At 43.7% G+C, this 13327-nt stretch overlaps 1 protein-coding gene across 1 annotated transcript; it reads right to left on the reverse strand.

Annotated features, from left to right (window-relative positions):
* Positions 1-1293: 1293 nt before the first annotated feature.
* Positions 1294-13036, reverse strand: Zp2 (zona pellucida glycoprotein 2). Its single transcript, XM_036175688.1, has 18 exons — positions 12965-13036; positions 12782-12870; positions 11793-11876; positions 11126-11220; positions 9311-9460; positions 8540-8584; positions 8257-8418; positions 7042-7138; positions 6760-6944; positions 5937-6063; positions 4818-4999; positions 4649-4740; positions 4436-4560; positions 4115-4304; positions 2831-2966; positions 2652-2748; positions 2260-2337; positions 1294-1439 (listed from the first exon to the last, which is right to left on the reverse strand). The coding sequence occupies exons 1-18, from the start codon at positions 13012-13014 to the stop codon at positions 1294-1296; spliced, it is 2130 nt and encodes a 709-aa protein (XP_036031581.1). The 5' UTR covers positions 13015-13036.
* Between the last annotated feature and the right edge of the window lie 291 nt (positions 13037-13327).

Consider the following 13327-nt stretch of genomic DNA (forward strand, 5'->3'; position numbering starts at 1 on the left):
TTGGCGCTCTTACCCTGCGAGGAAACGTCCCGAAACACGACAAATCCACACAGTCCTGTGGGAAACACATGTGGTCAAGAGAAAGGGGGGGGAGAGAGACCGGTGCAAAAATGGCGCAGGCCTTATAAAGGGTGGGCTGCGCATATGTACAGGAACTCATGTGGCTACTCCATGCATGCGCGTAGATTACATGGCTGCACACGCTTTACACAACCATGCAAAGCCACAGGGTCCTAGTCATGCCAGATGTTTTGACTCGGAAATGGCTATTTTGAACCGGAAATAACTAGGCGGGTGTGTCTAGGTCCGCAGGGCATGCCCAACCATGTGGGCATGTTGTGACTTCATATCACATGGAGGATGTGCTCCTCAAGGGCCTGTGAGGGATGTCTTCCTGGCTCCAGATGTGAATTACTTGCTCCAGATGTGGATCTGATACAAACATCATGCTACACCACAGGACCAGATGTGATCACTTGCTGGCACATATTCCCACCATCACCCTACACCATAGGGCCATCCAGCCTTGGACTTCAGCTTCCACAACTAGGAGGTGAAAACAATCCCCAAAGCCTCTTGAAGTACCCCACATTTGGTATTTCATTGTTGTGATAAAGTTAGACACAAGTGGTTTCCTATCCCCGACCCTAATCCTGCGCCTTTGAGTGAGGGACTCAAACACAAAGGACTCACCTAAGAGGATTCCTTCAGGTGGGCTGCTAAGCCCTATTGAACATAAGTGACATTGTGTCAGGGATAGGCCTAAGGAAGTCACAAAATCTCACATAGGAAACAAGTTGTAAATTTACCTATTCCTGTCCTACACAGGGGATTGTGAGGGGGTTGTGAACAGCTTTCAGATGTATTCTAAAGAGTAATGACTAAAAGAAACAGTTCTTTAATAGTTTCTAGTCTTGAAACATAAGGCAAAGGGCTGGAAAGATGGAGATGGCTTAGCCAGGAAAGTGCTTGCCTTGTAAGCACGAGGACCTGAGTTTGAGCTCCACATGGTTTGATTTTTAAAGGCCAGTCACAGAGGCACATACTGTATTACCAGTACTAGGGAGTCAGACAGGCAGATCCTTGTGGCTCACTGGACAACCAGTCTAGCCTACTTGGCAAGTTCCAGACCCATGAGACCACTTCTCTTCCTCCTCCCGAAAGAAAGAGAGTGGATGGCGCCCGAGGACTGACTCAAGGTTGACCTCTGGCCTCACCTGTGTGTGCACAGGTGACCACAGATGAACACATGAGACAAGAATTTTCCTGCAGCCTCTTTATTTGCAAGTCCAATCAGTGATCCAACCTCACAGTTCTTGCCTTATTTAGGTAATAGATGAAGCCTATAATCACCACTGAACCCACTAACGCAGCCACAGCAGCTACTGTTTTAGAAGTAGTATCCTTGGCAATCTCATGCCTTTTGGGAACTGTAGCATCTACAAAGAAAGCAGGTTTAAGTCATGGTTGTGCTGAGGCCTTCTACAGAAGTTAAGCCTCAATCACTTGATCTTAGAAGTCTGCAGTAGGACACAGCTTCACCCTTCTCACTCTGCCATCTTTACCCTCCCATTCCACACCTCCTCTCCCCACTGTTATTACCATTTGCCCTCTCCATCTCAAGCCAGATGGGCTGATACCTGGAGAAAGTCCCAGCCTCTCAGCCTAACTAATGCAGTGTCTTGATACTTAGCTATCCCTGGAAGTGTGATGTCACAGGGAGATTGGCTAGAGATTTAAGATAGCTTAATTTTACACTCTAGGCCTGGAGTTGAGGCCCTCTGGGTGAGGCTATGGGATGATTATAGGAGCATAATCTCCTATGATTTCAGTTTGGCAGAAGTTAAAGGGATACTCATGCTTGCCAACCTACCAATCTGCTAGCAATATACACTGAATTTCTTGATATGGTAGGCAACAATCCTCTTAAAGATCTAGTGTGACATTAAAAATGTTACAACATCTAGCACAAGAGTAGAATTGTGAGAAGTAACAGAATGGGTCATTAACAAGACCATGGCTAAGAGCCCCATGCATCCTATATGGTTCTAACAGACTAAAACAATAAAGCAAGTCTGTCAGTAGGTACGATACATGATCTTGCTGGTGTCAAGATTTTCAGGAGCGCATACAAGAAATTCAAGGCTCCGTGGGAAGGGAACTTACTTTAGTTTGCTCTTATTTAGGTTTGTCATTAAGCAAATTAAATTTTTGGCTGAAAACTTGCATCCAGAAGTACCCCAGGCTTTACATCTATACCTTTAAGTGCAGAGTCATCGGACAGCAAGAGAATGGGTCCTGGAAGACTAACTGTCATTGTGTCTTCTTTGATGGCTTCTGTGGTGGGAGACAGATAATCAAGGTTGTGTTTTGACCTTGGGAGTAGTATGCCAGAGGTATTACCAGAGTCCCTAGAAGATGTTCCATGGAGTATCCTGTGATATGAATTCTGTCATGGATACATTCTCAAAGGATGGATTTATTGGGCTAAATGAGAACCTGTGCATCTTGGGCTCACCACATTGATAAAGATAGGGTGAAGAGGTTTCTTGAGACTGGCTTTCTTGGGACTAAGTTATTATCCTAAAATTACTCAATTCTAGAAAACTGAGACTTGCTTTAAGCAACAAGAACAGGGATTGACTTTTTACCTCGTTTTCTCCTCAATGGTACAGGGCAAGTCACAGAGCACAGAGGGGAGTCAAGGGACCCTTGGTTGCAGATCAAAGCACTGCAGTGGAAGTAGATCTGAAGAGGAGGAAGAGAGTCAGGTGGATGGAACCAATGCACTCACTGTCAACCTGCCCCAGGCGACTTCTTGACCACATACCAGGCTAGAGAGTGCCCGTGCCTCTGACACGAAGGCAAAGGTCTTCACGTCAAACCTCTGGTAATGAGCAGGATGGACCACAGAGGAGCCAGCTGGATGAAAGGTAGTGTGGTAGTTGTCCAGTTCATATTCACAGCTAGGAAGAGGGCACCAGGATGGGGGCATCAGTCACAGGAACTCGTACATGCACATTTGGACAAGGTGAGTCACATGACAACTATGCTACAGCTATGTTGCATCCTAACAGTACCTCTGTTCTACTTACATCTTTCTGACTGGATCTAGCCATCAATATTCATGAAGTCCTATGTATAACACCTGCATTGTACTGTACAATGTGAGTACACATTTGTTTACCAAAATTCATCAAGAGATTCAAGTTGTGATCAGAGAGAAAGAGAGAGAGAGAGAGACAGACAGACAGACACTTAGGATACCAACTTACTCATTTCACCAAAATGAGTTTCTATTATGTCCTAGGTAGTAAGTGTTTGCAACAGAGGTAGGGGATTGTTGCCATTCTGTTTTACACACTAACAGGTAACGGTGGCATTAAGAGTGGAAAAGAACAAAGCTATGAAGAATTACATAGAGGGATAAGGGGATCAAGGCTGGTCTCAGAAGAATACTCAGGCAAATCTTCAAAGGTAAAGAAATGGGTTGTGTAATTGAATGGGGTTGTATGTACTCTTTGAGGCAGGAGTCTGCCAAGTCTAGCTGGAGTTCTGGAGCCTTGTCACATATTCCCCTAGAGCCAAGAAAGCTGAAGTATAGCTCTTTGTAGTTAAGGAACCCTTGAGGGAACACTTCAGGCAGAGCTGAGAGGACAGACACCTATTGCCAAAAGCACTGTCCATTAGTGTTAGAATGGGAGTTCTAATCCCAGCTCCATCACTTACTGTTGAAGTAACTCACCTAAAGCCACACTTAGTAAACTTGTCTTCCCTCCCAAAGGTGGCTAGTGTTCGTCAAGTGATGCAACTGGATACATGACAGCCTGGCACATGATAGGTGTTTAGTAAATAGACACTAGAGTTCTCCCTCTCATGATAAAGATGCAATTGAGCCAGACTTTAGACAGGAGCCCATTCTTAAGACCTCAGAGTAATAGAAAAGCAGCATGAGCCACCCAATTAGGCCAAGCAAGGAGTGATGACTATGGAATAAGGATTATTTCAGGGAATTCATGACCAAGGTCTCCTTTAAGTCCCAGGAGGGTTATTTTTAATCACTATAAATTTTGATGCTTTCCCTGGGCAACCCTGAGGCACAGGGAATACATACCCATCCACAACAACATGCCACTGGGGGACAGAGGCTGGGTCCCTAGAAGTTGTTGCCCAGCAGTCATCTAAGACCAACTTGATATTGGGATCATTCCTGTTCAAGACAGTCACTTCCATGTAGATGGGCTGGCGGAGGTATCTCACTAGAGGGTACTCATCCTTCCCATAAGGTCGTTGGTAGGATTTGTCTGCAATTAATGGAAATTTCTTCAGCACTGAGGTACAAGCTGGCTGCAACACTGGATAGCAGCATTGGATAGGGGATTTTCCCCCTAAAATGCACTGTTATTATTCATTAGCTCAAGTTGCAACACCTCACCTGGGTAGGTTTGTAGGACCAACATCAGTGGACCTGGCTTTACAGAGGCCAATGGAGAAAGAAGGCTTTTGATATTGGCGTTTAGTAGCATACTGTCTCGGATATAATGACACCTCACTGTCATTCTGGAAAATTTTAGGTAGATAAGAATTATGTTAAGATCCCTGTAATGTAAGCAAAAGCCTAAAAAACCCCAAGTAGAAATGATCACACCTGAACTCACTATCCCTGAATATGATGCTTGGTGGTAGATTTTTCCAGAGAGCATGTATTTCATTCTCATAGATGACTTTATCACCTTCAAACTTAGAAGTTAGATAAAGTTAGCCAACAAAGCACTTATTTTTGAAGTCTTAACTTCTTACCCTTGGCTGCTACTCACTTTCTGTTGTGTCCCACATCCATTCAGAGGTATATGGAACCGTGCGAGCCCCCGGGACTGAGCCCTGAGGATAGGCTGACAGGAGGAGTTCCCCACCAGGAGGGTGTCCAGGTTCAGAGCAGGTTTTGTGTGGTGGCTGTAGACTTCGACGTCCATAAACCCATCCCGTGTACACAGTTCATCTGTAACTGGACAGCAGTAAACGTTTAGAGAAGCTAAGCCCACCCTGCGACATTATCTGTCAGCCCTGAAGTCTTAGATCAATCCAGCAGCTACGCTTGAGTTGTTTTCAGTCTGTTTGAGCAAACACTGATAAAAACTCCTTTATAGTTACAAGAGCAACATAGTTACCATGATCAGCATCATCAACATACAGACCAGGAGACATGGGAAGAAGGAGCACTAGGTGATGAGGCCACACCCTGATAAATGATTAAAGTATCTTAAGGATTCAATCTGGGTTGGCTATGAATGCCAGGTTTCACTGTGTCCTTTTCAAGATTTGGATTCCAGAATTTTTTTTTTTTTAAACTAGGGAAGCTCATGTAGGATGCCACACAAGTATTAAAACAATCCAACAGAACTCTGAAACCTAAAATTGAGGGTTCCACACTTTGGTAGGAGATAGATACTCAGTCTGGACTCACAGGCAATTTGAGGAGAATTGAGAAGGTAGCTTTTATTATTGGCCTGACCTGGTCTAAGTGAGGAACAAAGAAGCAAGGCTCTGCTAGAGAAGGCACCCACTCTGGGTTCCTTTTCAGGGATCGTAGGAGTCTCAGGAAACTCAAACTAGAAGCTTGAAGCCATTGTCCCTGGATGGCGGTGGTGGGACTCTCATATCTAACTCGGTAGACCCAGGTTAAATTCAGCAGTTCCACAATGACCTGTGTGAGTGTTTGAGAATGGTAGGACACTTGGGCCCCCATCCTAGAACTTACATGTTTCCTACATGGCCCATCTTCAGTCTCTTTGAGCCACAAGTATGAATCAGAATCTTAACTTCTGTTACATTTTCCTACATGCATTAAGTAAAAACAAAAGACGAAACAAAAACAAAAACCACACACAACTGACGACAAAAACCCCAGATAATTTTGATTAAAAAAAGATCTTTACCTATAGAGACTGGTGACTCACAGTAGCACTCAGGATCAATCTCCATGGATACCGTGTCTGGTTGGAGGTAAAAGGTCAGCTTGAGTGAAGAGATGTAGAACTGATAGGGTGGACATTTTTCAGAGGGCTGAAATGAGAGAATGTCAACTAGCCATCTCCAGAACCAGGAAGTAGGAGTTAATCCCCAACACTTGCAGAACACACTTCTAATCCAAAACAAAACCTGTCACTTCCTCAGATCAGGATGCTTCTCGAGGCAGGAGCTTTATTGCTATGAACTCATGTCCTAAAGTGCCCAGTATTTCATGCTCTTTGTACTATTAGTCATTAAAGCTGGAATTAAAGTGTGATAGTGGAGACCCTCACCAAGCCCCAGAAGGGCTCAAAAGGACTCCACAGATGTTAAGAAATGTTATTGCTACTCACACCCTGACATTCTATCCCTGGCAACTGTATCCATCAAGACTAGCCTCAGGACAATAGGAGACCCTTAAACAAAAGGTTGAAACAAACAAACAAGATCCAGTTGCCTTGTTATATAACAGCATAGCTAAGGTTCATCATTAGATGGCTGATAGGTACTTTGTACTTGTCAAATGAAGTGAGTGAGAAAAATGTAGAAAGTGTCCACATGCAGAAGTTGAAGAGATGGTATTGGAGAGAACTTTCCTTAAAAATTCATTTGTGTAAAGTGATCAAGAGGTCTTGCACCATTTAAATCCATCATTATAGCAAATAGACTACAGACAAGTCATGAGTTACATCATATTACCCACAGAGTACTTCAGAAGGCTCTTGGGGCATTCAGGAAATGCCAACATACTTTTGTTTTCAGAAGAGATTTTCGGAAATGCAGCCTCAAGCCATTTGTTGCTTCTTTGTCGATCCCACTGGCATGCCATTGCCTCTCGGGGATGTTCCTTTTTCCAAAGCCCACAGACTTAAGCTTCCCAGGAAATTCTGGTATAGTGAGAGTCATGTGTGTAGCATTACAAGCCACAGAAAGATCTGCAGGAAATGATTGACAGAATACCCATTATCAGCTTCAGTTAAGCCCTAAGAACCATGTTTCCCACTGCTGAAGCTGTGGTCTCTCAGGCCTCACCTGATGCACAGACAGCTTGTGAAGAGAAGGTGATCTTCTGCCCAGGAGATGAGAACAAAAGCTTCAGCTGCACAGTATAGAGATGACTGCTCCCTTGCTGGGGGTGGGAGTCAGGATTTTGAAGATATTAGTTGAGTCTCTAACCAATTAGTTTGAGTCTCTAACCAATAAGAGCCAATATGCTCAAGCATTGGACATCACTTTGACATAAACGATATGTAGGTATTTTATCCAACCACTGCTCTGCTTTTAACCTTGTCTTCTAGAATGCCTGGAAGACTAGTGCTGTCTGTGGGGATGACCAATAGCTGACCCATTTCTAGGGAGACAGGAGCAAGAACTGTCCATATTCTATGACGATTTTATAGTGCTGATCAGAGTGCTTACAGAGGCCAACAATCCTATGATGCTCAAGGTAAAACAAAACTGTCTTTATTAAAGTAGGTAGTGTTTGAACACTTGCCAGGACCTGTCTCAAGCACAGTCACGCATGACTTAACAGTGGATAGGTCCAAGGAAATGCATGATCAGACAGTTGTCCTTGCACAGTAGAGCATAGTCATACAACACCTACTTTTGCCATTATTCACCTAACATGTGATTGTATGTGTGAAATCTTTATTCAGTGGGCAGTACAGGGTCATGTAACACCACTATAAACATGGGCAAGGCATTGCCCTATAATGTTACTATGGCTACCCAGAACAGGCTAATTCAACTCCATTATAGTCTCATGGAACTACTGTCATATAGTCCAATACTGGCCTAAACATTTTGCAGAACATGACTATAACATTATCTGTTTGTCTCATAAATTGCCTGGAAGACAAAGTAATAGTGTCACCCAAACACCCAAGACTCAAAAGAATACCCCTGCTCTGCATTATACCTTGAACTATAAAAAGAGGGAAGAACACATAGCAAGGCTCATCTTTCTTCACCATTGTATTCCCACCATCTGATGAAGTACTTGGTAATAGAATTTACAGGTTGCTTGTGACAGAGTTTCACAATGTAGTCTAGGCTATCCTCAAACTCACAAGCTTCCTGCATCAGCATCCCATGTACTAGAACTACAAGTATATGCCAATATGCTCAGCTAAATATACTTCTTCCATTGGTAATATAGCCCATCTGAAGACATGGTTGAGACCATGCTTAGGCTTAAGAACACTGGCCAGTTCCTGATGGTGATATAAAGGTTTTCACACCTACCACATAGTGAGCAACTCCAGTAGCATTGACTGGCACATCGAGGGTTATTTTCTGGCTGTCAATCAGAAGATTAAATCCTTGTCTTAAGGCATCCTTCAGTGGCAGAGTGTGGGCTCTTGTACCATTGCCAACCTTAACAATCCAGCCTGTCTCAGATGCATTCTTAAATCAAAAGACATGGAATTATCTCCAAGTGATCCTCTGTCTGACATGTGCATGCTATCAGCATACCTGCTCATGAATACACACACACACACACACAAAAAAAAAAAACTACTCTTACCCCATTATCATCAGCAAACCTCGAGAAAATGTGTGGGAAGGAAAACTGGAAAGAAAAGATTTAGGAGAAAGTTTTGAAGTTTTACACTCGCTATTTTGCAGAACAGTTAACTTAACTTAAGTTAATTAATGCCATTCTTCCAAGAAGTCTAGCTGCTGCCACGCAATAGGAAGAGCACATGGCCAGATGTGTCTTCCCATCCTGCCCTTGGATTTTACCCCTTTGGGTTTCCAGAATCAAAAGGCATTGGAAGAGGTAGACTAGGTCCAATTATAAGTTGAAACACTAGATTCTTAAACACAATCTTTATTATATCCACAAAACCAAGTATAACATCAAGCCATTGCTGCCATGATAAAAATTTGGGTATCACTTTGTGGTCCATTCTCAACATGAGCTTGTTGAGTATAAACCCAAAAGCAAAAGGCTGTTTTGTCTACTTATTATGTTTTAGTTTAGAGACAGGGCCTGGAATGCGTTATCAGTCAATCCTATGACATAGATCATTTGAGCCTTTTCTGTTGCTAGGCATGGTGTGCTCAATACTGTGTACACTCAGTTCTTAGAGATACTCTGTCAGGTGAATGTTCTTCCACTTTAGCCTTAGAAACCAAGGCTAAGTGTGCTTGAGAAAATGCATCATAGTCACAAAGCAAATACCGTAAAAATGAAATTGAAATCCACCCAGCTACTAAGTCCAACTATGTCCACAACACCATTCTATTTCCCCTGCTAAAACCATAGGAGAGGCTGTCATCCCATTTCACTTACATATACAAAATCCTTCGTGCAGACTACAGCTTCTGAAAACTCAAAAATCTCTGTTTGTATAGCTGGACAGAAGAAATGATACACGCCATCTTTATATTGTACATCAGTAGTGTTTTCCTGGACTCTGATGTTCACCTGGTACCCACCAACCTGTGTGCAAACACAGTACAAACGAGGAAGTTGGCTCCTCAGTAGGACAGGCAATTCCAGAAGACCATGAATCTGACCATTAGAGTGGCAACATACGTAAGTTAGGTAATACAAGTTCCTGAAGGTACTTTATTCCTTTGCCAAGAGACTTTAGCTAGCTCTTTGAGATATCCTTCTAAGGCTTACAGGTAGAGAGGAGAGTTCAAACATTAGAGATAAGAGTCTGCTTTCCTGTTACATTTTCATTCTGTTGTATTGTCTTATGTTGGGAATCACTGTCATCTTCCCAGACATCTACACAGGTTATTCTTCAAATTACCCACTCAGCAACTAAGCAGACGCCCTAGAGCTAGGTGGAGCTATCTTTGTTACCTCTGAACTTAGAACTTAGTCTAAGGAAAGATAATTGTTACCTAACAACTTTATCTAACAGTTTTATGCTAAATGTTAGGTAGTAACTCCTAGAACTTATGCCATTTTAACTTTAAAAACCTGTTAATTCATAGATCACATTAAGGATATGAGACTAGATCTGGCCATTCACAGCTTGCAGTTAGCAGAAACTGGGCCCTGGGGAATGCAATTCTAAGCTCTTTGAAGTTGGGAAGGCCTGTATTCATAGGAGGAAGACATCAAGTTGGAAGGGATATGTGATGGCGAGTACCAGGAGAAGTTGGAAGGGGTGAGTGAGGGGTTGGATATGATAAACACATACTGTATACATGTATGAAACTTCAAAGAATAAAGAACAGGAACGTTTACACCAGTACAGATTTTCACAAAAGATAGGATTACTTTTCTGGGTCATCACAGAGGGGCTTAGTGGGCCAGAGGACTGCTCAGAAAGCAGAGACTGAATATACACAAAGCTTACACTGTAGGTTCCAGCATTTGGGCCAGATGATGAGGCCTGTTAAGCATTCGATTCCCAGGACCCACCCCACACCCACATCAGCTGAAATCCTCGCACACACCCAGAAACCCTAGGAGAGTCTTTGCGCATGGAAGCTTGAGAACTTCTGCCATGTGGCAGGTCTTCATTACACCTAAAGACCCTAATTGGGCAGTCCTGTTTCTTGGTAATAGAGTAACACTTACTGCTTAGCAACTGTTTGCTTTTTAACACCTGTTCTTAAGCTGGGTTCTTTCTGCTAACACCAAAAATAGCCTTCAGTCTCATAGAGGGGTTATATTAAAATAGCCCCATGCTGAAGCATTTGCTCTAAGTCATGTGCCCAGTATCATCAGTCTTTATACCCTGTGGAGATGCCAGCATCTTTCCAATTTTCCAACAAGCAAATAGAGGCTTAGTAAGGGTTAGGGAGTTTACTTCAAGTCGAACCCAGCACTAATAGCTCAAGCACTGGGCTTCTCCAACACTGATATTTTAGGCCTTTACACCTCCCCTGGGCATTATGAGCTATTTGACAATATTCTTGACTTGTACCCACATGATGGCAGTAGTAGAGTCCATCCCATTTCCAGAATGTTTCTAGGCATGTTCAAAAGTGTCCTCTGGGTATGTTAGGAAACCAATAGAACAGTCATCCTCAAAAAGATTGGCTTGTTCTATTTCAAAGTCTAAATCCTTAGCCATCAAGTTGATCACCAGTAAATGATTATGTTCCTACTCCCCAAATCACAACCTCAAAAGCAATTGCTTACCATTCTTGTAGTACAGGTTTCATAAGGGAACTTCATAATGAGCTTTTCTGAGTCCAGGACATAAGTGCAGTTCAAAATATCAACCCCAGAGGTATCTACAGATGAAAGATAGGAAATACATTCCAGTGTCAGAACCAAATGCAGGCTCTGAGCCAGGACTCCTCACCCACATCTAAGGGACTTCTAACACTGTTGATACAACTTGGAGATGTGATCCAAACACTCATTTATGTGCTGTGACTTACACCCAGAAGTTTCCCAGTGGCTCTCAAATAAGTCATACAACCAGGAAAAGACACGTGTTCCCCTATGGGTGGCATCGGGCAAGTCAGGGACCCCCACGGCACCAGAAGAGATGGATGCCAGTTGTTCCAAGGGTTGGACTCTTGTGTACCCAAATAGAGGTGGTCCTGCTTTCTACAAATTGAAATGAAAATTGGATAGTACAGGGGGGAGAGAGATGGCTCAGAGACTCAGAGCAGTGTCTGCTCTTTTAGAGGACCCTGGTTCAATTCCCAGTACCCACATGGCAGCTCACAACTGTCTGTAACTCCAATTCCAGGGGATAAGACACCTTCATGCAGGCAAAACATGAATGCACATAAAAAGTTTAAGAAATGGGTCATTAAAGAATTTTAAGAGAGATTAAATATTACATATAACATACCCGGCACAGAAGGTCGCCATTTTTCCATGTCAACACTGCTGGGAAACTCAACTCTCACTTCGTTTTCATCACAAATGACAGTGCCTAGAGAACAGATGAAGCCTTTGGAAGGCTTTCGAGTTACGGGGGACACTATTTCTACAGTTATGGGGGACACTATTTCTACAGGTAACTATGGAAACACCATCTTCCTTAACAGCACAAAGGAACACCGCCAGTTTAGAAGGTGAGGGCTCTTCAGGGAACTCACAGGTTGAGACTTACAAATGCAACACAAGGATGTTCCTATTCAACGCTCGGGGCTCCACGGAGAACCCCAGCTTCGTACTGGTAGACTGGGTTCAGAAACCTTAACAGGAGCTGCCGACTATGGGGATGGTAGGTCTCAAGAGCAGAAGGTTGCTCTACTGCTGTTTTCCAAATTAAAGCTTTAAAAAGAAAGTCCTGGGTTGAGTCCCAAGGATTTTTTTCCAAGACCAAACTCTGCCCATGACCAGCCTTTCTGCAGTCTCTGGCTCAGGGAGAGTCTCAAGAGCACTTTGTTTCACAAGAAGAGTTCTGGTTCCGATACCTCAAGCTTCGGGCATAGATGGAGACTCTTGCTCTCCATCTATGAGGACAGAGCTCAGCATATGGCTTGTACTAGATACCAAAAAGTGCAAAGCACTAAGGGGCTGGCAAGTAGCATAGACGTTTTGCCTCTGGCTGACATAGCAAGCCCGCAGATGAGCAGGAGAAATTCTTTAATGGCTTGATGAAAGGAAGAAGGGAATAAAGCTAGGCACAGAGGCATACACCAGAAAACCAGCATCAGGGAGGTCGGGGCAGGTGGGGTGAGACACTGGATTGAGGCCAGACTGGGCTACACAGCAAGTCCCTGTTGGGAGGGATGGAGAGAGAACAGGGGAGAAAGTAGGGAGGAAGGGGTGAAGAACTAGTCATCTCAGCCTGTTCCCTTCAGTAGGAGGGTTCTCTCACTCAAGACATACCTGGGAAGGCAGGATCCTTCAATTGAGGAAGACTTAATGATTTTGCTGAAGCCACAAGGGCAAATAAGAGAGAAAGCAACCTATAGATGCTAAATAGGGGAGAAAGAGAGAGAATTAAGGAAAAGTGAACCTAAAACAAGTAAAGCCACTGCATTCCCTACCCTCATTCCCAGAATTCCTCACCTCCCGCAGCATGGAGAGCTTATAGACTCTCTTCTCTGCCTCCACACCATGTTGGAAGAGACCACCAGAGCACACAGGCTGAGGCTGTGTGGGCAGCTCTGTGCTGTTATAGCAGAAGGTAGGATGTAACCCCACCCTCTCACCATTGGGGGCACCTGGATCTCCTAGCCCAGCTGAGAAGGAGGTATTTTGGGAAAAAAGTACCAACTGCCCTCCCTTACACTTGCCTCCATGTTCTGCCAGCAGCTTTTGAAGGGCATAAGTAAAACCAGGGTTCCCTGAAATCGGCCCCAGGTGAGTAAATTAGTGGCCCATGCTATGGTTTTGGGTGGGGGTTCAGATTTTTTTATGCAAGATATTTAC

Source organism: Onychomys torridus, chromosome 1 (assembly GCF_903995425.1).
Source record: "Onychomys torridus chromosome 1, mOncTor1.1, whole genome shotgun sequence".
In the NCBI taxonomy this organism is placed as follows: Eukaryota; Metazoa; Chordata; class Mammalia; order Rodentia; family Cricetidae; genus Onychomys; species Onychomys torridus.

Excerpts from the sequence above, each read along its gene's own strand:
- Zp2 (XM_036175688.1), bottom strand. The coding sequence starts at position 13,014 with ATGGTGTGGAGGCAGAGAAGAGAGTCTATAAGCTCTCCATGCTGCGGG. Across the intron at positions 8,585-9,310 it reads GCACGAAGGATTTTGTATAT|TTTTCCTTCCCACACATTTT; the intron begins GTAAGTGAAATG and ends TTTTCTTTCCAG. Across the intron at positions 8,419-8,539 it reads GGTTTGCTGATGATAATGGG|AATGCATCTGAGACAGGCTG; the intron begins GTAAGAGTAGTT and ends TTTTGATTTAAG.